This window comes from Typopeltis vanoorti, chromosome 3 (genome assembly GCF_054136105.1).
Source record: "Typopeltis vanoorti isolate ZY-2024b chromosome 3, IOZ_Tvanoo_1.0, whole genome shotgun sequence".
NCBI classification, from domain to species: domain Eukaryota; kingdom Metazoa; phylum Arthropoda; class Arachnida; order Uropygi; family Thelyphonidae; genus Typopeltis; species Typopeltis vanoorti.
Window position 1 is genome coordinate 108,581,230 of NC_143551.1, and position 26,421 is coordinate 108,607,650.

Genomic DNA, 26,421 nt, shown 5'->3' on the forward strand with positions numbered 1-26,421 from the left:
CTGTATATTGCGTTTAATATCAATGAGTTTTCTTGTTTGATGTTTTTAATTTCGATGCATATGTTTTCTGCGTATTCTAATTTATAGTTTATTTCTGTTACTTCTAGTTTATGTTTGGTAAATATTATTATACCACCGCCTCGTTTTGTTTGTCTGCAGTGTTTGTGTTTTTGGAAGTGTGGCATTTGGTAGGAGGATGCCTCTTCGTTTGTCGTAGATACTTCAGTCAGTATTAAAATGTCTATTTCGTCTATATCTTCCTTCAGAGAAGCTTGCAGGGTCAGCCAGTATTTTTGAATGCTTCTGATGTTGATGTTGATGTGGAGAATATATAGTCCTTTTTTGGGGATTGTCAGTTGTTTCCATTCTGTTATTGATTTCAGAATGTGGCAATTATCATGTTCCAGGGTGATTACGTCTGCTTGGTGGTCTGCATTCATGTTGGTTGGTGTGCTGTTCCTTCTTTACGAGTTGTCAATATTCCTTTCAATGTGACAGCCTGTTGAGGTCATCTACGGATTTTATTTCGATTGGTTTTGCGTCTTGTGTCTTTCTAAGGAATATTTTGCTGTCTCTTATCGATATAAACTGGTAATTGTTTTCTGTTTTTACTTTCCTTGCTTGGTAGAATATTTTCTGATAATATGGCGTAAGGTATTCGAACAAGTATATTGGGCTTAATAATAATAATAATAATAATAATAATAATAATAATAATAATAATAATAATAATAATAATAATTTCTCCTTTTTGTTGCTTTCCTGCGAGGTTTAGGCGCAAAGAAGAATTACAAAGATTATATCCGGATTATGGGATTTAAATTATGAGGATAGATTACGAATATGTGGATTACAGACTCTGGTTAAGAGGAGAAAGAGGGGGTGATATGATAGAAGTCTATAAACTTCTGAATGGGTGTTATAGGATATCATCTAATGAAATTTTTCATTATATGGAAGGTGGGTAGGAGCATCCATGGAAGTTAAGTTTGTTCACAATCAAGAAAGGGATAAGAGCTAGGTTTTTCTCTCAAATAGCAGTGAGTGAGTGGAAGTAGTTTGCCTTTAGGGGATAGTTAGTGCATCTAGTGTAAATGAAGTTAAGGGAAGGTTATGACGGCTGGTTTGGGAAATTTATAGCCTCTCTCGATGAGTCTTTGACTGTCTGGAGGTCTCAGATGATGATGATGATAATAATAATATCAGGAAATATATCAAATACTATAAATACATGAAAGTCAGCAGTAAATATACTAATAATTCTAAGAAAATAACACAAGAAAGGAGACTGAAATCACTAATTAGTAAATATACTAATAATTCTAAGAAAATAACACAAGAAAGGAGACTGAAATCACTAATTTTCCAGGAGTGTTAAATAAACCTACCTGTCACAATATAGTCTCTAACCATTAATATATAGAATAAAATCAAATATATCGAAAATTTGCTTTATTTCACTATCATTATGTAGCTTCTATGTATATTACTATTATTACGGGCAACTCCAGGGAGTCATTAGACTCATCGAGGGAGGCCCCAAATCATATTCATCACAACTATCTGACATTCATACAGTATCTATCATACCTCGCCTTAAACTCATTCACTGTCACAGCATCCACTACAGACTCAGGGAGCGCATTCCACTCATTCACTACTCTAAAAGTAAAGAACCCAGCTCTAACACCTTTACTAACCACACTTTTGCCCAGTTTCCATGGATGTCCCCTAGTCCTCCCACAACCAGCCCTGTTCTCAAAAATATCTTCTGAATTAATTTTATAGAAACCCTTCAGTAATTTGAATGTCTCAATCATATCTCCCCTCCTCCGCCTATCAACCAATTTTTGCAACCCACAAATCCTCAACCTGTTCTCATACGGTTCATTCCACAGACCTGCTATCATCTTGGTCACTCGCCTCTGGATCCTCTCCACATCCTCCCCATCAAGAAGAAACCTAGGTGACCAAATCTGAGCACAGTAGTCTAGATGGGGTCTTATCAAGGCTCGATAGAGAGGTACAATAACCTGCTTGTCTCTGCTTGTCAACGTATTCTTCAGCAACCAAGTGATTTGATGAGCTGTTTTGGTCACTTTTGCAATGTGTCCCCTAAATTTCAATTCCTTATCCACCAACACTCCTAAATCTCGTGCCTCATCAATTTCCTGGAGCAGGGTTCCACCAATGCAGTAAACTGCCGCCAATCTTTTCACCCCAAAATGCATAACCTTACATTTTGCCACATTAAACTGACATCCATTCTCCTTAGCCCAGACCTCCAATCTATCCAAATCATCCTGCAAAATTTTGACGTCATCTGCATTCACTATTGCCCTACCTAACTTCGCATCATCCGCAAACAAACGAACTGTTCCTCTCAGATCATTTCCTATATCATTTATGAACAAATTAAACAGCAGTGGTCCAAGAACATATCCTTGTGGCACACCACTAGTCACAGGCCGTCTTGTGGACTCTACTCCGGAGTAAACCACTCTCTGATATCTCTCCGTCAACCACCCTCCTATCCATCTCACCAACCCTATGTCCATTCCCATATGCTGCAATTTACTGATTAGAATTCCATGTGGAATCCTGTCAAAGGCCTTGGCAAGGTCCAGTAGAATCACCGTAAACCCATTACCCTTATCCAGTTCAGCCGTCACTGTGTTATAATACGTGAGCAAGTTACTGAGGCATGACCTACCCTTCACAAAACCATGCTGTCCCCGATACAGTATCCCATTTTCTTCAATCCAATCTTGTATTTTCCTCTTGACTATTTTCTCTAAGACCTTGACAATGATTCCTGATATGCTAATCGGTCGGTAATTTACAACAGCAGTCTTGGAACCACCTTTATGCAGTGGAACTATTTTCCCCTCTTTCCACCCGCTCGGGACTAACCCAGACCCGAGACTCAAATTAAACAAAATGGTCAAGGGTACTGACAATTCTTTAGCTGCTTCTCGTACAGCAGGAGCTGGTATACCATCCAATCCCACAGATGTATTGACATTGAGGTTATGCAATAGACTACTCACCTCCATTTCATTAACCACAATTCCCGTATAATCTACTGGTTTATTCGTTTCTGCAATGTCACCACCTGGATGATATACTTTTGCAAAGTGCTCACTCAGTAACTCAACTATCTCAACTGATTCAGTTACCTCCCTACCATCGGCATTCTTTAAAATCAATCTGCCATGTACATTTTTCCTTTTACTTGCTACATATCTAAAAAAACTGTTTAGGATTCTCTTTAGCCTGCTTGGCCAATGTTCTTTCGTAATCCTTTTTTGTTTTTCTTACCACACTCGTCACCCTTCTGGCCTGCGCTTTATACCGTTCATGTGCCTGCCGGTCACCCTTCTCCTTAAATTCCCTCCATAGTTGTTTCTTTTTTTTTTGCAACTCAAGCTTAATGGTGTTATTCATCCATTTAACCCCTACTTGATTTATTATTCGGACTCTAGGTATACAGTCAGCCATTGCTTCATGCAAGCACTTCTTAACTACCTCCCATGCACTATCAACTTCTAGTCCTTGCAGTTGTACATGCCATGGCACTGAACCAATCAAACTCCTAAGCTTGTCATACTTTCCCGCCCGATAACTTTCGATAATATTCGTGCATAGATGTCGCGTTATTCCTTTGTATCCGTTTTTTTTTTTTATTGCTATTATTATTAGGATATTCATGTGTTATTGTGAGTGTTTAAAATATGCTGCTGTTTTTATGTTGTGAGAATTTTATATATATATATGTTAAGTCAACGTAATTTACCAAGAAGACAACAACAACAGTTTTTTAATGTCATTTTCCGGTCATGGCAGGATTTATAGGATTCAGACACTCTTCTCCGATTTCTACAAATACTTTAAAGTGTGTGCATAATCAGACTTTTTTAAAATCCTTAAATTGGATATATAACACCTCAAGAATCCGTTATAGTACTGATTCATTAACGTTCCTCTCTTCACCACTACGAAAGAAAGTACTGACATGGTTGCAACAGTACGAAGACTTTATGGGTCTAACAGAAGTAAAAGAAGCTCAAAACAAAGTTCTACAGGTAGAGAGAGAGCAAAAATACTTAAGCTAATGTTTGGTTTAACAAGTAGTTCAGCATACATTCGAATCTTATTCTTTAGCGGAGCCTCACCGATTGAATGAATATGTAAAAATAAATAAAAGCGATGAGTCCTTGGGCTCCTCGGAGGTATTACGTAAAAAGCAAAAATCATACATACGTGATTTGCCATCTCGGGATAAAATATTTTCATATGGATTTCTCCATATCTTTAAAAAGATTGTTAGGATCCGATAAAACATGCCATGTTTATCGGACACGTAGCCACGATATTTGGGCTCCCTTAATAAGCTATCAGGATCTGTTAAGCCAACGTAATGTCATGTAATAGTGACTTTACCCCCACTGATAACAGTGGAGTTACTTTGTCACTTTCATTGCTGAATTTCTAAACTCCCATTATTCGCGGCGAGGGTTTTGCTGCAAAAATAAAATAAAAAAAAGATACATTTAATTTTAGTAATTATAGTGCACCTAAAGTCCCAAATTTTACAGCCGGAAGCAGTAATTTATTGCCGACCCCTTTTCCGCTATAATGTTTTACTTGATTAACTTCATTGAAAGTAAATCTTGGAAAACGCATATTGAGAGAAGATCCAGGGGATTGGAGAAGTCAGTCTTCATCCCTCAAGAAATTGGAGCAAAAATAATATTGAAAAATTTCAATTAACATCAACAAAAGTTATCTATATGATTTTTGAAGTATGTAATATAATATAAATAAAATCTAAACTAAATTTCAGCGCTGAAAAATTTAAATTTCCTTTAAAATTTATTACACCATATCTCAGTGGAGTCCAAGGACTAATTCTTCCAAGCAACTCTGCACAATACCATTTGCACTCTCAATTACTCATTAGGTGGTATTTTTATCTGTTAATTATGTATTAATAACATGTAAAATTAGCTAAACAAAGTCATGGAGAGAATATAGAAAGTAAATATCAGGAAGATGGCAAAATGTTGAGTATGCTATCATCATCATCAAATTCCTGATATGTACCCTCAAGAGGTGTCCAGGATATGATAGTACTACATGAAAAACTTACATCATTACGAACGTCCTATCTACAATTTTCCCCCAAATCAATTTGTTACCTGTCAAGACTCCAACATTATCAGATCTTATATTTCTATCTTCTAAGGTACTTTTTACTGTATCAATACACCTATATCTTAGTCTTCCTCTGTGTCATTTTTCTTGCCAACCTGTGAGAGAACGCTTGTTTTGCTAATCGTTTCTTTCCCATTCTATTTAAGTGACCATACCACCTGAGATGAGCTCTGCTAACAATGTTCTTTCCTAATATCCTCGTTTTTAATATGATATTGCCATTGATGCCATCTGTTCACGCCTCTAATCTTTCTCAGGTCTCTCATATCTGTGGTCTCTAGTCTTTGGTCAAGTGTTTATTTCTAACCCAGCTCTCAGATCCATAAGTTAAAATTAGTTTGAACAGTCTTGTATACATCTTTAGTGTTTTGACTAATTTCTCTCTTATTCCATATAAATTTATTCAATTGACTTCCTACCATAACAGCTTTATTGATTCTGTTGTCTATTTCCATATTTAATTTACCATTTTCACTGAAAATCATGCCTAAGTAGCTGAAATGTTTTACTTGTTCTATAGATTCTCCATTCATAATGCAGTTGACATTTTCAATGTTTCTGCCTATTTTCATTGTCTTTGTCTTGTTATTGCTGACCTTTATATACCAGATCTATTACAACAGTTATTCAATTTAGTCAGAGAATCTTGCAGACTTTTACTGAATTTATTTAAAAGTATGACATCATCTGCATAAAGTAAAGAGCTGTGATTAACATCTCCAATTTTGATATCAGGTTTAATACCGCTTTCCTTCATAATGTGATCCATATAGATAATGAATAACAGAGGGGATAATGTACATCGTTGTCTTACAACTCAAATAAAGACCAAGTATTGCTTGATATAATGCCCCACTGACACCATACAACTGTAGCGTTTTGAATAGCTTTTCTCTTGGCACCTTGTCATATGGTTTTCCAGATCTACAAAACTGTGTTATATTATTATAATTATATAACACAGTTTTAATTATATTATTATAATTAATATAACACAGATCTACAGATCTGTGTTATATTCCAATGATTTCTGAACTATTTGTCGTAAAGTGAAAATCGGATCCTGACAGCCTCTATTTGTCCTGAATCCAGCTTGTTCTTCATCAAGCTTCTCTTCTATAATCCTTCTCAACTGTTTATCAAGTATACTTGCATAAGTCTTACCAGGAACATTCACATTCAGTTTTATTTCCTTTTTTGTATATGGGTACTATGAGAGCTCTTCTTCAATCATCTGGAATTCATCCCTCTCTCCAGACCTTCTGAACTATGCAGTGTAGCCACTGTAAGACTTTTATGCCTCCATACTTGAGCATTTCTGATCAAATATCATCTACTCTCACTACTTTTCCATATTTCAGGCTTTTGATGGCTTTTTCTACTTCAATTCTTGCAGAACAGCCTCACCACATGCTTTCTGGCTGAATCAATCGATTTTTTCTTCAGGATTTGCTACTGAATCTCCAAGGTTTGGTTACTGTTCTCAAACTCTTTCACTTTTTCTTGAATAAGGTCAATGAGTTTAAGGAGTGGTATGATAGACTTTATGTTCTTAGGAAAAACCTCCCACGATGAGGCTTTTGACTCCATGGAGGCCTGGATAATAATAATAATAAAGTATAGATATGTATTCCTAATTGCATGCTTGTTGAGTGTTTTTTATTACTGTGCTGTCACTGGCTGTTTCGTTTAGCAATTTTTCAAAGTAATTACTCCATACATCAAGGATATCTTTTTCACCAGTTTTCATGTCACCTTTATTATTATTATTATTCAGGCCTCCATGGAGTCAAAAGTCTTGTCGTGGGAGGTCCTTCCTAAGAAACACAAAGTTCATCGAGGAGAGGGCCCGCCCCCCAAAGAAACACAGTCTATCATACCACTCCTTAAACTCATTGACGTTATCGCTCTCACCACTCCATCAGGCAATGCATTCCATGGTTCAGCCACCCTCCATGCAAAGAAACCACTCCTCACCCTCTTGCTCACAGCAGTTTCCTTTCATCTCTTTATCATTCTCATCTCTTTATCACACCTTTATCATCTCTGATTACTTTCCTCCAATTTTGAGCTTTTTCAACAGTTTCCAGAATATTTTGACTAAAACATACACACAAAACCACAGTGATAAGATTTTTTAATAAGTAAATATTATTATTACCGTGGTTACATGTATATGTTTAGTCATGAATGTGCCACAGGTTTCGTTATACAGCAAAGTTCAGAATATTTTGCCAACTTCTTGATATTTATTTTCAGTATTCTTAATAAAGTCTTCCCATGACTTTTGTTTAGCATTCTTACATTTCTCTCTGTATTCTGTAAGAGCACCAGCTGACTTGTTTGCCAGAAACTTTTGATATGCTTTCTTCTTTTCCTTCACTGCCTCTTTATCCTCCTGTGTCCACCATGGAGTTCTAATTTTTCTATTCTTGCAGAACAGCCTCACCACATGCTTTGTGGCTGAATCAATCAATGTTTTCTTCAGGATTTGTTACTGAATCTCCAAGATTTGGTTCCTGTTCTCAAACTCTTTCATTTTTTCTTGAATAATGTTTTTGTATTTTAGTCTATATTTCCCATCTGAGAGCTGCTCACCTTTTATTTGCTTTAAAACTTTTTTATGTTCTTTTCATGAAATTCAGTTTTACCCTGCTCAAGCCTAAATGGTGAACACTTCCAATTTCAAATCCTTTGTACACTCTAGTTTCCTGCACCATGTTTTCTCTATAGTGCAAGAGAAAACATGGTGCAGTGAGATTTTTCTTATTCCTTACCTCTTCTCTCCATGTGAATTTCAGGATATTTTTATGTTGGAACATTGTGTTAGTAATAACTAGTAAATGTCCTGAGCAGAAATCCAACAGGTCTTTGCCATTTTTATTAGCTTTGCTCTTTTCTCCAAATTTTCCCAAAATATCTTTGTATTAGGCAAAGGAGCAAAGTAATTCGAAAAGTTTAGTGATTTAAAAAGTACTATCTCCCATTAAGAGTATAGATATAGACTGTCAGATCTTTTTTAGTTAGGACAGTGAAGTAAAGATTCACATTTTTCTTCATAAAGACGTTTTATAGGAAATGATTTTTATGAAGGACTCTTGTCTTGTTCCAGTAAACTGTATGAGGGTGGTCTGAAAAGTTTCCATTTCCAGTGGTGACCAGCGAGGAAGAGTTTTAGTTTTGGGAAGAGATAAAAATCAGAGGGAGCCAAATCTGGGGAATAGGGTAGATGTTTCAACAATTCACAGTGCATATCCAGCAAAGGTTGGTCTATTCATAAAGCCTCTGCTACTAATGGCTTGCAAAAAGTTAAGCAAGTTTGAGTGTGATTAGTAGTTGGGAGGGGTTCAATCATTCGATGCTGTTGGCACACTCTCCCTCAATGAGTCTTTGGACTCCCTGGAGGTGTCACTTAATAATAATAATAAATATCCCTTAATTTTCCCATTTCCAAAATACCTTTGTGGACAGGTGCATTGTCCTGATGAAAGATGATTTTTTTCTTCTGCAAACCAAGTTTTTTCTCACGGATTTTTTCGTCTAGTCTGGTTTCCTGCACCATGTTTTCTCTATAGTGCAAGAGAAAACATGGTGCAGTTAGTCTGGTTAAAAGATCGGAATAATATTCCCCAGTTATTGTTTTACCCATTTCAAGATAATTAATAAACAAAATGCCTTTATCATCCCAAAACACCGATGCCATAACCTTTCCTGCTGATGGAACCAACTTTGTCTTCTTTGGCACACTGAACAACCGGCTTCTGTCCACTGTTTTGACTGCTGTTTGGATTCTGGTGTGTAATGGTGAAACCAAGTCTCATTCATAGTAATAAATCGATGCACAAAATCAGTTTTATTCTTGTTAAAATACTCCAAGCACTGTTCAGAGAGTTTCCTGCGAGTGTGTTTTTGATCTGCTGTGAGCAAACGCGACACCCATCTTGTGCAGAGCTTTTTCATTTACAATTCTTCATGCAAAATACATCCTACATGTTCTTTTGAAATGCCTATAGTCTCAGAAATTCCATGCACTTTGACTCGCTGGTCATTCAATACCATATTATGCACTTGATCAATGATTTCTGGTGGTGTTACACTTTTTGGACGTCCTTCTTGTGGATCATCTTCAAGGCTGGTACGGCCACGTTTAAACTATTTCTTAGTTTTATCCATTTCAAGGGATACAGACAACACTTTTACTTCAGACATCTGTATAAAATAAACTACTTGATAGAATGACTTGCAATTTCACATGGATGCTTATGACAGATGTACCAACTTAGAAAAAAAAATCTTGCCAATAGTGTCGTTATCTACGGTCGAGGCTGAGAACTTTTCAGACCACCATCATATGTTCAGTGTATAGCATACTCTGCAAGTCCAGACTGTTTGGGCTCATTTTTTTAATTTTTTAAATTAATTTATTTATTTTTAATTAAGTTATTTATTTTTTAATTTATTAATTAGAGGGTACTTGGTAATAATGAAAATTTAAGAAGGGGTACGCAGATATCTGAAGTTTGAGAAACACTGCCCTAGTATATTCCATTACATTCTGTCTCAGGTAGTTAACCCTTAATAACTGCATAAAATCCAATTCCTTCCTCCCATGTGCTCTCCTCCTTCCAATCAATGTTACCATAGTTGAAATCCCACATAATAATTACCCTCCTTCCACTCATTGCGTCTATTTATTACGGGCAACTCCAAGGAGTCCTTAGACTCATCGAGGGAGGCCCTAAACATTATGTGAAGGACAACTATTCAACATCCACACAGTAAAGATATTCTAGATGTCTAAAGTAATTATTTTGGGATTGCTAAATGAAACATCAGTAGCAGAATAATGGTAAAAATATTCAAGAGTAATGTAATCAGTATATATAAATGCCAGAGCTATCAAAAACCATCTGTTTGTCTGTGTTCACTGGGCATCTACAGATGCCGTATGGTCACTCCGATGCTCAATGATGTTCCACACTAGGCCTTGCCATGTAGTCCTGTTGTTTGCCCTTCTAGCAGCCTCAACTCTCTGAAGATCAGTCACTTCACACACACCATCCATCCATCTCATTGATGGTTTACACCGCCTCTTTTTTCAGGAACTTTACCTTCTATTACTGTTCTGAGAAGTCCTCCTTCCATCCTTTCCATGTGTCCAAAATATTTTAACTTTCTTCTGTCAATATCCTTAAGGAGCCTTAAAGTTCTACTAATCTTTTCTAACACCCATTCATTTGTACACCTTTCAGTGTATGATATCCTCAACAGCCTTCTGTAACATCACATCTCAAAAGCAGATATCTATTTCTTATCTGACTTCTTTAGGTTCCAAGTCTCGCATCCATAAGTCGCTGTTGGAAAAACAACTGCATCTAAAATCCTCAACTTTGTTCCCATGGAGATAGATCTATCCTTTCAGATTTTAGATAGGTCTCTGCCTGTTGTTTTAGCCATTCCTAACCTTTTTCTGACATCTTCTGAACAGCAATTCTTCACATTAATAATGGATCCCAAGTACTCAAACTTGCTGACTTCCTCAATTCTTTCTCCATTAAGATACATTTGTTTCTCAAGAGCTTCTCTGTTTGTTTTTCGTTTGAGAACCATGATCTCTGTCTTGCTAGAATTGAGTTGAAGTCCTCTGTTATTACTGATCTTGTTAACTTTGTCAAGAATTAAAAACCATCAACCACTTGAAATGTGGAAAGGCATCTGGAGAAGATATTTGATCATAAATGCTAAAGTATGGAGGTAGTGGGTGCACTGCATAATTTTGAACGTTTGATCAGAAATGCAAATTTTATATGGAGTAGAGCTCTTATGTTACCCACGTTTAAAAATGAACATAATGTGAGAAATTATTATTTTTATTATTACGGGCAACTCCAAGGAGTCCTTAGCCTCATTGAGGGAGGCCCTAAACATCATGTCCATCATAACTATTCGACATTCACACAGTGTCTATCATACTTTGCCTTGAACTCATTCACTGTCATAGCACCCACAACAGACTCTGGCAGCTTATTCTATTCATTCAACACTAAGCTCTAACACCCTTACTAATCACACTCTTGCCCAGCTTCCATGAATGTCCCCCTAGTCCTCCCACCACCACTCAAAAATATCCTCTGAATTAATTCTATAGAAACCCTTCAGTAATTTGAATGTCTCAATCATATCTCCCCTTTTCTGCCTATCAATCAATTTCTGCAACCCACAAATCTTCAACCTGTTTTCATAAGGTTCATTCCATAGACCTGCTGTCATCTTGGTCACCCGCCTCTGGATCCTTTCAACCTCCTTCCCGTCAAGAAGAAACCTAGGTGACCAGATCTGGGCACAGTAATCAAGATGGAGGTCTTATCAAGACTCGATACAGAGGAACAATAACCTGCTTATCTCTGCTCGTCAAAGTATTCTTCAGCATCCAAGTGATTTCATGAGCTGATTTAGCCACTTTTGCGATGTGCCTCCTAAATTTCAACTCCCTATCCACCAACACTCCCAAATCCATGGTGTCGTCAATCTCCTGGAGTATAGTTCCACCAGTGTGGTATACTGCTGCTAATCTTTTCACCCCAAAATGCATAACCTTACATTTTGCCATATTAAATTGACATCCATTCTCTTTAGCCAATCTATCCAAATCATCCTGCAAAATTTTGACATCTTCTGCATTCACTATTGCCCTACCCAACTTAGCATCATCAGCGAACAAATGAACTGTTCCTCTTAGATCCTTCCCTATATTGTTAATGAACAAATTAAACAGCAGTGGTCCAAGAACAGAACCCTGTGGCACACCACTAGTCACAGGCCGTCTTTTGGACTCTACTCCTGAGTAAACTACTCTCTGGTATTTCTCCATCAACCACCCTCCTATCCATCTCACCAACCCTATATCCATTCCCATATGTTGCAGTGTACGGATTAAACTTCCATGTGGTATCCTGTCAAAGGCCTTAGCCAGGTCCAGCAGTATCACTGTAAACCCACTACCCTTATCCATTTCAGCCGTCACTGTGTTATGAAACCTGAGCAAGTTACTGAGGCATGATCCACCCTGCATAAAACCATGCTGTCCCCCATACAGTATCTCATTTTCATCAATATATTCCTGTATTTTACCCTTGACTACTTTCTCCAAGACCTTGACAACGACTCCTGATATGCTGATCGGTCAGTAATTTGCAACCGTAGTCTTGGATCCTCCTTTATGCAGTGGAACTATTTTCCCCTCTTTCAACACCTTCGGGACTAAACCAGATCCGAGACTCAGATTAAACAACATAGTCAAGGGCACTGATAATTCTTTAGCCGCTTTACGCAAGACCCGTGCCAGTATACTATCCAATCCCACAGATGTATTCACATTAAGGTTCTGTAATAGACTATTCACCTCCACTTCATTCACCACAATTCCCACATAAACTAATGGTTCCTTCATTCCTTCCACGTCACCAACTGGATGATATACTCTTGCAAAGTGCTCACTTAGTAATTCCACTATATTGACTGATTCAGTGACCTCCCTACCATCGGCATTCCTTAAAATCATTCTGCCGTGTACAGTTTTACTTTTACTAGCAGCATATTGAAAGAACTGTTTGGGATTCTCTTTAGCTTGCATGGCTAATTTCCTTTCATAATCTGTTTTTGCCTTTCTCACCACACTCGTTACCATTTCGGCCTGCGCTTTATGCCGTCCATGTGCCTGCAGGTCACCTTTCTCCTTAAATTCATTCCACAGTTGTTTCTTTTTTTTACAACTCAAGTTTAATGGTGTTATTCATCCATTTAATCCCTACTTGATTTACTATTCGGACTCTAGGTATACAGTCTGCCATAACCTCCTGCAAATGCTCCTTGACCACTTACCATGCCCTATCAACATCCAGACCTTGCAGTTTTACATGCCATGGCACTGAACCAAGCAATCTCCTAAGCTTGTCATACTTGTCAGCACGTTAATTCCACATGTACCCTGTCTTAATCGAAAATTTCACTCCCAGGTCAAGACCCTATGATCACACTCGCCAATAGGTGGCAACATGGTCATATTCATTACATTCAAATTCTCAGATGCTATTAATAGGTCAAGCACCCTCGAACCCCTAGTATTTTCCATTACATGCTGTCTCAGATAGTTATCCCTCAGTAACTGAATAAAATCCAGTTCCTTCCTCACATGTGTCCTCTCCTCCTTCCAATCAATGTTACTATAGTTGAAATCCCCCATAATAATTACCCTTCTTCCACTTATTTCATCAATTTGCCTATGCATACTATCTCCACCATCTATTCCATCACCTGGTCTATAGCAGCATCCAACTGTACATTTTGTTCTGTTAGTCTCAATCTCACACCAAATAGCCTCAAATGAGCTCCTTTCACTATCCTGCAATACAACTTCTATTCTCCTTGGTTGCAGTTCATCAGCTATCATCAATAACATTCCTCCCCCCATTTTATTCTCTCTGGCTCTCCTGAACACACTATACCCTACACATTCTATCCCACTAACTATATCATCTTCTGTCAGCCATGTTTTCACTAATGCTAATAACCTATGACCAGGAAGAGCCAATCAAGGCCAAAAATTCTTCCTTCTTGTTCCTACTACTCCTGGCATGAAATGCAGAAGTCCATTTGTCCCACCTCTATCTTGATGCGTTATACTAACTATCCCATTCTGATTTCTTGTCCTTCATACTGGCTCGGGCACATTATAAACATTCTTACACTCAACTGCCTCAACTGATGTCTGCGTATCCACTTCTTCCCCTCCTTAATAGTTCTAGTTTCCCTGATTTTGCACATCCACTCTCACTTCACTCAGCAACACTTTTTCCAGTCTTTGCACACCAAATCCATTCATATGTAAGCCATCCATCTTGTACAAATCCTTTCGCCCATCAAACTCACTCCACACATCCACAAACTCCATACCACACTGTCTGCATAACCTGAGCATAAAGTCATTTGCGATTATGGCCCTCCTTCTAACCTCTTCTCTGTCATACCGTGGCAACAGACTCACTATCCTAACTCTGTTACTCTTTTCTTTTGCTGCCTCTAATAATTCCTTCACGTCCTCTCTCATAACAAATTTATCTCCTTTCAAATCATTCGTTCCCGTTACGACTATCATTTCTTTCACCCTCCGCTTCTGTGCACTAATACTCTCACTTTTTTTTTATATCCTTAATTTTTGTACCTGGTAAGTACGATTTAGTCAAGTTCTCATCTATCAACATCTTACTAACGAGTCACCGTACAACACTCTTTTCTTCATTTCTGAAACACTCCCAATCATATGCTTATTATTCCTTTCGTACACTTGCTTATTTCCATTTGCCGAGGCACTTGGGAAAGAGTTTTGCAGTCTCTTCAACTGCTGCTTCGCCCTATTGTATTACTCCACTTAACCGTGCAATCTCACTCATTACAGCTAAATTCTCATTTTTTTTATCATTGAAACCATTTTCTCTCTCTGTATAATTACTTCCACTCTCTCTTTCATCACCGCTCTCATTGCTATCTTGTACAATATCACAATTTACTGTCAATTCACGACCTGACCTACACTTCAATTCCTCACTTTCTTTACACTTTCGGCATAGTCTTCCACCATTATCATTATCTATCCAAACTCCAGCCTCTTTCAGGAATGCATACATACCACACATGTCACACTGGACAAATTCCCTTACATTAAAGTTTTTGAACAAAGATGGCGAAGTATTGGTTGCCATTATTTTTCGTTGCATTGGCCATGTGCTATCAATCGTATCTTTAAACTACTAGTTTAATTAAAGTGGAAATCACACCAAAAATCATACAGACACACCAAACTACCAAAAACAAACAGTACCACATCAAGATTAAATCAATACTGCCAATTTATTCTGAAAATAACACTTATCTTTTCGGTAGCTCTCTGCAAACACTGAAAATACAGAGAGATTTTCGTGTTCCAGGTAAGATTTATGCAAGCATACCTCTTGAGAATGACAGAAAAATTGTGGAAGAGAAAAACTAGGAACAAACTGAGTTTAGATCAAATGGATGTTGTCAGGAGAGGTGTGATCAGATTTTCACTTTAAGACAACCAGATAAGAAATCAAGAGAATATAACTGATCTGTATTTAAGTTTTGTGAATCTAGAAAAGACATATGAGAAGGTTCCAAAAGAAAAGATGTTTAAAATTGTTGAACTACTGGGTGACCATTTTGCTAGAGAATATCATCCAGGTGAAGATATTTTTATGGCAGAGGTGACAAGGACTAATGTGAGAACAGATGTTGATGAATTTGAAGGCACTTAGGATATTGCAGAATCTGAATGCAAACACAGCTGTACGATTGAATGGGACTACAAAGCAGATGATTATGATACACTTAATAGACGTCAAAAGACTCATCGTGGGAGGTCCTTCCTAAGAAACACAAAGTCTATCAAGACTCGTTGAGGGGAGGTCCCTAAGAAATAAGAAACACAAAGTCTATCATACCACTCCTTAAACTCATTGACCCTCGCTCTCACCACTCAATCAGGCAATGCATTCCATGGTTCAACCACCCTCCATACAAAGAAACCACTCCTCACCCTCTTGTTCACAGTTTCCTTTCTTAACTTCCAGGGATGGCCCCTTTTCATCACTCCTTCCCGCTGTTCAACCAAGCATAAGAACTCCCCCAGTGTCAACCCTGTAAACACCTCTCAACAGTTTAAAAGTCTCAATCGTATCACCTTTCCTTCTTCTATCCACCAAACACTGCAGTCCACATTTCCTCAGCCGATCCTCATAACTATCATTGTACAGTCCTGAAACCATCTTTGTTATCTGCCTTTGTATCCTTTCCACAGTTAATTTATCCCCTTCAAATCCTGAGGACCAAATCTGAGAACAGTAGTCCAAGTGTGGTCTGATCAGGGTCTTATACAACGGAATGATTACTGTTTTATCTCTGCAGGTCAGCGTCCTTCTCATAATTGCAAAGATCCTCTGTGTTACCTTCACCACCTTTGCAATACAATATGTCCCCTAAATTTCAGGTTTCTATCAATCATTAACCCCAGATCTCTTGTCTCCCCTACTTCCTTCAGTATAACTCTTCCCATGCAGCATCCCATTGATGTTTCCCAAACCTCAAGACCTTACATTTTGCTGCATTAAACTGACACCTCCATTCATTTGCCCATCTATCTAGCTTATTCAAATCCTCTTGCAGGGCTGCCGCATCTGCACTATTACGAATAATCCTTCCCAGCTTCGCATCATCCGCAAACAACTGAATATCCCCTTGCAGTCTACTGACAATGTCATTGATATAAAGGTTAAACAATATAGGTCCCAGTACTGAGTCCTGTGGGACCCCACTTGTAACCCTTTGCTTCCTTGAAACTGCCCCACCATACACAACTCTCTGATACCTATCGGACAGCCAATGCTGAATCCAGTTGACCAATCTTGACATCCAGACCCATGTGCTGCAACTTAAATATCAGCTTATCATGTGGCACCCTGTCAAATGCCTTCACTAAGTCTAAGAAAACAGTATATGTCTTTTCCTCATCTAATGCTCTTGTAACTTTATCATAAAAGACTAGCATATTGCTAAAACAAGAGCGCCCCTTCACATATCCATGTTGACTCTCACAGATAACATTACCCTCATCTGCTGAGTGCTGTATATGGTCCTTCACTACTTTCTCCAAGATCTTACTAACTACTGATGACACACAAACTAGCCTATAATTAGACACTTCCAATCTGCTGCCACCCTTATGCAATAGCACTATCTTACCTTCCTTCCATTCCATGGGCATTTCTTCTTATATAAGAAGAAATGTGAGCAGCTAACTCATGAACAGGCTAGAAATGTAACTGCATGATAAGGATGACAAAATAGATTATGAGAAGAAAATAGCCGAGCAGGCAAAAGGAAATCCCAAAGAGCTTTTTCATTAAGCCGTCGAGTAGTAGGAAGAATGACTATGGAATGATAACTTTAATTAGTGTAGATGGTTGAGAGGTAATGGAGGCAGGTGAAATTGTTGAGTTACTGGTGATCATTTTGCAAGGGTATATCATCCAAGTGAAGATATTGTTATGGCCAAGGTGATAGAGCTGGATGTGAGAACAGAGGTTGAAGAATCATAGGTACTTAGTATATTACAGAATCTGAATGCAAATACAGCTTTGGGATTAGGTGGGATATTGGCTCACATTTTAAGATAATGTGACGGGAAACTAGTGATACCGTTGACTAGGCTGTATAATTTCAATCTCAGCTGTGGAACTTTAATTAATTAAAGTTTTTTAATTAATATAATACTATACATTGTCTTTCCCTAAAAATTAACTGTTATTATACCAATGTATAAGTTTATCTACAAGAATCTCAGCTGTGATAATGTCCCAAGAGAATGGAAGGGGAGCAATTCTGTGGTAGCAAATTATAGACCAATTAATACTTCAGGAGTGGTGTAAAAGAACCAGAAAAGTTGGCCAAAAAGAGAATTCAAGAATGGGTAGATAAGAATATGATACTCTGAGGGACAGCATGTCTTTGTGAACGGTATGTCATGCCTTAATAATCTACTAACGTTTTACAATAGAGTGACAGCTGAGCTAGATAAAAGGAGTGGCTATTGGAATTCTGTTATACTAACTGCAACGAATGAGAATAGATATGACACTGGTTATGTGGATAAGAGGGTGACTGATGAACAGATACCAGAAAGTGGAATATGGAAGAACAGAATCAGGAGAAGGCAGGCAACTAGTGGTGTGATGCAGGATTTTGCACTTGGACCGTTCTTTAATTTGTACATAAATGATATAGAAAATAATCTGAAGAGAGATATTCAGTTATTTACTGGTGATGCAGCAACAGGAAAGGTAATAGTTAATCAAAGTGATGTAGAGAGTTCACAAGATGATTTAAATAGGTTCACAGTATGGGCAAAACATAATGGATGTCAATTTAATGTGGAAAAGTGTCAAGTTATGCATTTCTGGTGACCAGACCTGAGTCCTGTCACCTGGGTTTCTTGTGGATGAAGTAGTGGAGAGATCCAGAAGGGAGTGACCAAGATACTGAGTGGTCTGTGAAAAACCTTATGAGGAAAGATTGAGAGTCTATGGATTGCAAAAGTTGATTGATAGGAAAAAAGAGGGGATATGATAGAAACATTTAAGTTACTTAAAGGATTTTATAGGATTGATGCATGGGAAATATTTCAGCACTTGGCTAGATAGACAGAAGACAGAACAAGAGGTCATTACTGGAAGTTGGGTGACAGTGTGGTTAGTAAGGGTGTGTAAACTAGATGTTTTGCTTGGAGAATGGTGAATGAATGGAATGGGTTACCTGAGTCAGTTGTGAGTGCTTTGTTTGTTAATGGTCTCAAGAAAAGGTGTAATAGAGTGTATGGATAGTTTAGGTCTCCCACAATGAGTCTTAGGTCTCCATGGAGGTGCCTGTGTGGTAATAATGATGTGGTATTCAGTGAATGTTTCATATGTGATATTCTTGGACTTTGCAAAAGCATTCAATAGGTTAACATGATAAGTTGGTATGCATGCTGCATAGGATAGGAATGGATAGTATATTGGTTAGATAGATTGGAGATTTGCTCTCTGAACAATACCAGCAAGTTGTGTATTATGGAGCAACCAAAGTGATATTAGGATTCTGGAGTGTTGGTTATGAAGAGCTTCCTTTCGTTTGTGGCAACACATTGATCAGAATTCACTGCAAGAATTATGGATACAACTACTGTGTTGGAGACTCAGAAGGATTATGATGAGCATTTGAGAGAATATGGATTACAGAGGTTGGTGGATAGAAGGAAAAAGGTGAGATATGATAGAAACCTTCAAGTTAGCTAAGGAATTTTATCAGATTACTAGAGAAGAAATTATAAAAAGAGTGCATGTTAAGATGGAAAGAATGAGGGGCCATCCTTGGAAGTTGTATAGGGATGTGGTGAAGAAGGGAGTGAGGAGTAGATTTTTTCTGTGGAGAGTTGTTAGTGAGTGGAATGCATTACCTGAGTGTGTTGCTAGTGCAGGTAGTGTAAATAACTTCAAAGCTCATTACGATAGACATGTTGCTGGTTGAGTGGGCCTACCATGATGAGTCTAATGACTCCATGAAGGTTACCAAATAATAAAATGCTAAAAGTGTATGGCAGAAACAGGACAGTATTGAATGTGCATAGTCTCTATCTGAATATCAGCCGTTAGAATTGAAAGAAGTACAGAAAGGTGGTTTGATGTTAAGTCAGTTTTGAGACAAGGGTACACATTATCTCCATTCATCAAGGAAAGTGGCCACAGTTGGAGATATAAGTAATCTCAGCCCTTAATTTATGCAGGTGTTATATTCTTTTGTGAATCTGGTATAGGGCTGTAGAATTCCTTAACTAAACCACTTGAGTTTGTTTTCATTTCAGCAATAAGTTTGGGCATGATAGACTGAACATAGGCAGGAACATTGTGTGAAATCTATAGAACAGATAAAAGATTTCAGCTATTTAGGCAGAATTTTCATGAAGATGACATTAAATTTGGAAATAGACATTAGAATAAGCAAAGCTGAGAGGTTGGGAGTCAATGATATAAATTTATGTGGAATAAGATAGGAATTAGAAAACTAACATAACTGTATAGTTAACTCTTGCTAGCAAACTAACAAAAACCATTAATTCTCCTATGCACAGTATACAAATTTCTATCATGTTTGTCAAGTGTGCACAGTGAACATTCCAGATCATTTATAAAGAGATCTAAGAGCTGGGGTAGAAATAACAGTTGATGAGTAAACCACTGTGTGTTTGAGGAAAACTGGAGAAGTGAACAGATTGCATCAGTTGAAGAAGCATATTAAAAATGGAGATATTAAGGAGGGACAAACTTGATGTTTTTAGCATTCAAGCATATGTAAACAGAGGTAATCTCAAGTGATAATGGTCACTTTAACAAAATGGGAGAAGGAAAAGTTAGCGAAGCAGGTATTTTGCTAATTTGGTCTTACCCAGGGTTTTTTTCTTGTTCTTAAGGCAGGTGAAAGACCCAGAGGAAGACAAAGATTTAAGTGGCCTGATGTGGATTGATTGAACCTAACAATAGAATTTTAATGTAAACTTTTCATGTAGCAGTCATATTTTTCCTGTATGGCCCATGAGTAAAATCAAGGATTTGATGATGATTAATTATATGTTTCAGGCTGATTTACTGTGGAATGAAAAGTCCAAGTTTTCAGAAGGAAAAAAACCCTATTACCTTTGTATGAGATTTGGCCAACTTATAATGAAAAGCTCATATAAAACTTTTTCTTATGACAGAAATTGAACTTTTGGTCTTTTTTTAATCAAAGGATACATGTTCTATCATTGTTTCACCAGTGGTACAGAGGTACACTAAAGAAATTTTAGAACTAAGAACTATTTCTCAAATCCCCCCCCCTCACACCCACACAATATTTCAATTGCCTCTTCCTGAAGACATGATTTGCCGCTGATTTAATATGTATGAAAATAATTCACCGATTTATTTTCCATATATTACTTTGATTTAATGCAGGATTCCTATAAGATCTTACCTCTTTTTTTGATTGAAGAAGAGAAAAGATTTAGATGCCTGAGAAATAGGTCGTGGAATGTGATGTGGCATAGTAAAAAGTCATGATAGTGAATGTATAAGCAGAAGTAAGCAGGGAAACTAGATAGATTATTAATTAACTTAAGGAATTCACAACATACACTAGAATATAAATTAAATTAAACTTTAATCTATATTTCCAATATTTCGGCAACGTCTCGTTGCTATCTTCAAAGGAACTTACAATAAAGACACGTGCATGCAGGCACTACACACAGTAAATGAGGAAAAGCAAGGAAGCAATTGTTTCTCCTAAAAGTCCTGATGGTGCCCTCTAGTGGGCTATGTAGGTATTCTTCGCCGTTGGGCTGAAGGTCTCCTGATGTACGTCTCCCAAATTTGGGGCAGTGTCATGCAACCAAATTTGTTGAGGTTTGGCATGTTTCTTAGGGCTGAGGCTGATTCCATGAAAAGTCTTTGAAATTTGAACTTGCTACGGTGTATTATTGTAGCTTTCTTCCACCGTATTCTGTGACGTATATCTAGAGCATAGTCTGCAAGACCAGAGTGACTATACTGGTGAAAACGGATGTAGTCCTTGTGTTCTGAAATTCTGATATTCGCTGTCCTGCCTGTTTGACCAAAGTAGGCCAGCTTACAGCTGCAAGGGACCTGGTATACACCACTTAGGTCTAGGGGAAGTGGTTGGTCTTTAGTGGAGCAGATAAGGGATGCCAATTTTCTATATGGTCTGTAACAAGACGTCAAGTCATGTTTTTTTTTAAATTTTGGTAATTTTTTCCGAGGTGCCTCAGATGTAGAGAATGGTGATGGATTTAGAGTAATCCTTGTTGTGAAGGGGGGAGGTTGGATTGTGGTTTACTGGTTTCAATATTTTTTGGATTTTTTTTTTTTGGGGGGGGGGGGAGGAGCCATTGGCTGAGAAAGTGTTGAGGATGTGATTTAGTTCAGTGGTTAGGGCATTGTCATTTGAACAGATTAGTTTAGCCCTGTTGTGTAGTGTCTTAATAACTCCATATTGTTGTGAGGGGAGGGTATTGTTGGTGAAATGGGTGGGTTTTCTATAAACTGAGAAAAACCAAGATTCCATCAGGCTGGCGGTGTTGATTCTGGGGTTTTGGTTGTTTAGTGTGTTAAGAAGCCATGTGGCCAAATAGGGAACACATCATCAACGTAGCAAATCCATATGGTTGGTTTTTGTGGGGCAGAGTTTAAGGCTTTCTCTTCAAAAGTCTCCATAAAGAAGTTGGCCATGGGTAGGGAGAGTGGTGAACCCATGGCTGACCCCTCTATTTGTTTGTAGAATTTTCCCTGACAAACGAAATAGCCTGAGTTCATTGTGAACTGAAATAGGGCTGAGATATCGGGAGGAATTTAGCTTGGATTAGCTAAAAGGTTTCCTTGAGTGGGACATTTGTGAATAAGGAGGAGACATCAAAACTGACCATTATGTCAGTGTGTTTGAGTGTAAGGTTTTCTATGCTGGCTTTGAAGTGGGCTGAGTTTTTTATGTGTGATGGTGTGTTGCCAGTATAGTGTGTGTGAGCGCTTTGGCCAAATGTTTAGCTAATTTTTATGTGAGGGAATCAATGCCATCCACTATGGGACGTAATGGCACATTTCCTTTATGTATTTTTGGGAGTCCATATATACGGGGGGGGGGGGGGTAGAGGGGGGGGTAGAGTTAAACAGTTTTAATTTGTTAGTAACTTCTACAGGCCAAGAAGTGACCTTCTTAGGGAGCCTATGGAGTTTTCTGATTTGTGAGTTGGCGGGATTGTATTCAATAGGGAGGCAAGTTGCCTGATCTAATAATAGAGCATTAAGCTTACCTATGTAATCTCTTTGGTTGAGTACTACGGTGGCATTTCCCTTATCCACTTGGGTGATTACTATTTCTTTGTTTTTCTTCATTTCCTGCAGAGCTTTATATTCACTATTGGATATGTTGATTTTTGGTGCTCTTGCTTTCCACAGAATATGGTGGAAGAAAGCCACAATAATACACTGTAGCAAGTGTCAGCCTCAGTCCTGAGAAACATGCCAAACCTCAACAAATTTGGGAGACGTACATCAGGAGGCCTTCAGCCCAACGGCCAAGAATACCTACATAGCCTGCTAAAGGGCACCACAGGACTTTTAGGAGAAACAATAGCTTCTTTGCTTTTCCTCATTTACTGTGTGTAGTGCCTACGTGCATGTGTCTTTATTGTAAGTTCCTTTGAAGATGGTAATGCGACGTTGCTGAAATATTGGAAATATAGATTAAAGCTTAATTTAATTTATATTCTAGTGTACATTGTGAATTCCTTAAGTTAATTAATAATCATGTGTAATCAACGTATAAGTCTTTCTACGAGAGAAACTAGATAGGTCAGAGTGAAGAGAGAGGGGGAGGGGAGAGATAAGAGGTAGAATATTTTCTAACAGAATACGATCAGTTATATTTGGATTGATCACTCACTAATGACAGCATGAGGCCATCCCTATATAACATATGTTATGCAACATCCTTAAAAGTTGTATAGAGGTGCAGTGAACATCATGTACAGAGCAGATATGTTTTTATTTCATATAGATTGGTGAATGAAAATGGAATTCATTGTGAAATTATTATTATTATTATGACACCTCCAGTGAGTCCAGAGACTCATCAAGGGAGGGCACCTACTCTGCAGCTGTCTCGTCTCTGCCACTCAATTCACCAACTGCAGCGAGCTGCAACTACCACCATTATCTACACCAACACCATCTACCGCTGATCACCACCACTAGTATTTTCCAAGACAATCAAAAAACATCCATGCCCATGGCGGGATTTGAACCTGCAGCCTCTTGGCTGAAAAGTGGATAAGCTAACCACTTGGCCAACTAGACCAGCATTTAGAATTGTTGAAAGTTTTGAAGTGGTTGAAAACTAATGAAACTAATAACCTTCACCATAAGCTGACTTTTATATTAATAAAGTCCACTGTGCAATCAATATATTTTAGGGTTCATTTCACACAAATTATAGACTCCACAAACAACCATTTCAATTTCCTGATATCCTGACCCCCACACCAAGGCCATCATCCGGAGCATACACACACAAGCCAAACCACACCACACCACACCCCACACAGCACCCTGAAGAGACAATGGCCTGATCAACAGCCCTTCCACAAATTATGTTCAGAATGCTAAAAATAAAATAACGGAAAACTTAAGTGGAAAATGTTTATATTTTCGACATGAATTTTCTGTTTTTCTATTTTATTCTTAGTTTGCCTAAGAATAAATTCACAATATTCTAGTCTTGTATACAGAATGTTGATGTGTTAAATTTATAGGGATTATTGATAATAAAGAATATACAATATTTTCTTTGTTTTAATGGTATTACAGCACCAAACAAACTGAATTATAAAAAATATTTATTAACTGGCTTATATTTTGCTGGATTTCAAACCAGCATCTTCAGAGCAAAACAGCACTACAGTTTACATGTCACAATGAGTAATGAAATGATTCAAATTGTAATGGACAAAACATAAGTCCTAATTTGGCATTCTCTAATGTTGTAAAAAAGAACTTAAATATGAACTTAAGTGAACTTCAGAGCAAAACAGCACTACGGTTTACATGTCACAATGAATAATGAAATGATTCAAATTGTAATGGACAAAACGTAAGTCCTAATTTGGCATCCTCTAATGTTGTAAAAAAGAAGTATGACAATTGTGTAGGAATTGATTTTAGGATAACAGTCTATTAAGGGATAACCATCTGCGACAGCATGTAATGGAAAATACTAGGGGTCAGAGAGTGCTTGAGTGCTAGTAATTACATCTGAGGATTTAGCTGTAACAAATATGACCACATTGCCACCAATCGGTGAGAGTGATCATAGGGTCTTAACTTGGGAGGTGGCTAAAGGTGTAGAATTTTCAATTAAGACAGGGTACATGTGGAATTATCGGGCTGGAAAGTATGACAAGCTTAGGAGTTTGATTGGTTCAGTGCCATGGCATGTACAACTGCAAGGACTAGAAGTTGATAGTGCATGGGAGGTAGTTAAGAAGTGCTTGCATGAAGCAATGGCTGACTGTATACCTAGAGTCCGAATAATAAATCAAGTAGGGGTTAAATGGATGAATAACACCATTAAGCTTGAGCTGCAAAAAAAGAAACAACTATGGAGGGAATTTAAGGAGAAGGGTGACCGGCAGGCACATGAACGGTATAAAGCACAGGCCAGAAGGGTGACGAGCGTGGTAAGAAAAGCAAAAAAGGATTACGAAAGAACATTGGCCATGCAGGCTAAAGAGAATCCTAAAGTTTTTTAGATATGTAGCAAGTAAAAGGAAAAATGTACATGGCAAATTGATTTTAAAGAATGCCGATGGTAGGGAGGTAACTGAATCAGTTGAGATAGTTGAGTTACTGAGTGAGCACTTTACAAGAGTATATCATCCAGGTGGTGACATTGCAGAAACGAATAAACCAGTAGATTATACGGGAATTGTGGTTAATGAAGTGGAGGTGAGTAGTCTATTGCATAACCTCAATGTCAATACATCTGTGGGATTGGATGGTATACCAGCTCCTGTTGTACGAGAAGCAGCTAAAGAATTGTTAGTACCCTTGACCATTTTGTTTAATTTGAGTCTCGGGTCTGGGTTAGTCCCGAGCGGGTGGAAAGAGGGGAAATAGTTCTACTGCATAAAGGTGGTTCCAAGACTGCTGTTGTAAATTACCGACCGATTAGCATATCAGGAATCATTGTCAAGGTCTTAGAGAAATTAGTCAAGAAAAGAATACAGGATTGGATAGATGAAAATGGGATATTGTATGGGGGACAACATGGTTTTGTGAAGGGTAGATCATGCCTCAGTAACTTGCTCACGTTTTATAACACAGTGACGGCTGAACTGGATAGGGGTAATGGGTTTACAGTGATACTACTGGACCTTGCCAAGGCCTTTGATAGGATACCACATGGAACCCTAATCAGTAAACTGGAGCAGATGGGGATAGATATAGGGTTGGTGAGATGGACAGGAGGGTGGTTGAAGGAGAGATATTAAAGAGTGGTTTATTCAGGAGTGGAGTCTAAAAGACGTCTTGTGAGTAGTGGAGTGCCACAGGGCTCTTCTTGGACCACTGCTTTTCAATTTGTTTATCAATGATATTGGAAAGGATCTGAGAGGAAGTGTTCACTTGTTTGCTGATGATGCAAAGTTGGGTAGAGCAATTGTGAGTGCACAGGATGTCAAAATTTTACAGGATGATTTGGATAGTTTGGAGGACTGGGCTAGGAAAAATGGATGTCAATTTAATGCGGCAAAGTGTAAGGTTATGCACTTTGAGGTGAAAAGAATAGCAGCAGTATATCGCATTGGTGGAACCATACTCTAGGAGATTGATGAGGCCAGGGATTTGGGAGTGTTGGTGGATAGGGAGTTGAAGTTTAGGGGGCACATTGCAAAAGTAACTAAAACAGTTCACCAAATCACTTGGCTTCTGAAAAATACTTTAACATGCAGAGACGAACAAGTTGTTGTTCCTCTGTATCGAGCCTTGA

General features: G+C 38.0%; 1 protein-coding gene across 2 annotated transcripts in view; it reads left to right on the plus strand.

The window, feature by feature from the left end:
• Positions 1-3,706: 3,706 nt before the first annotated feature.
• The window catches only part of LOC150108457 (mitochondrial potassium channel-like), an 87,685-nt gene continuing 64,970 nt past the window's right edge, over positions 3,707-26,421 (plus strand). For both annotated transcript variants that reach the window (XM_090390796.1, XM_090390795.1), the window contains exon 1: positions 3,707-4,085. In XM_090390796.1, coding sequence (XP_090246922.1) covers positions 3,840-4,085 — 246 coding nt within the window. In that variant the 5' untranslated portion in view covers positions 3,707-3,839. The remainder of the gene's footprint in view (positions 4,086-26,421) is intronic.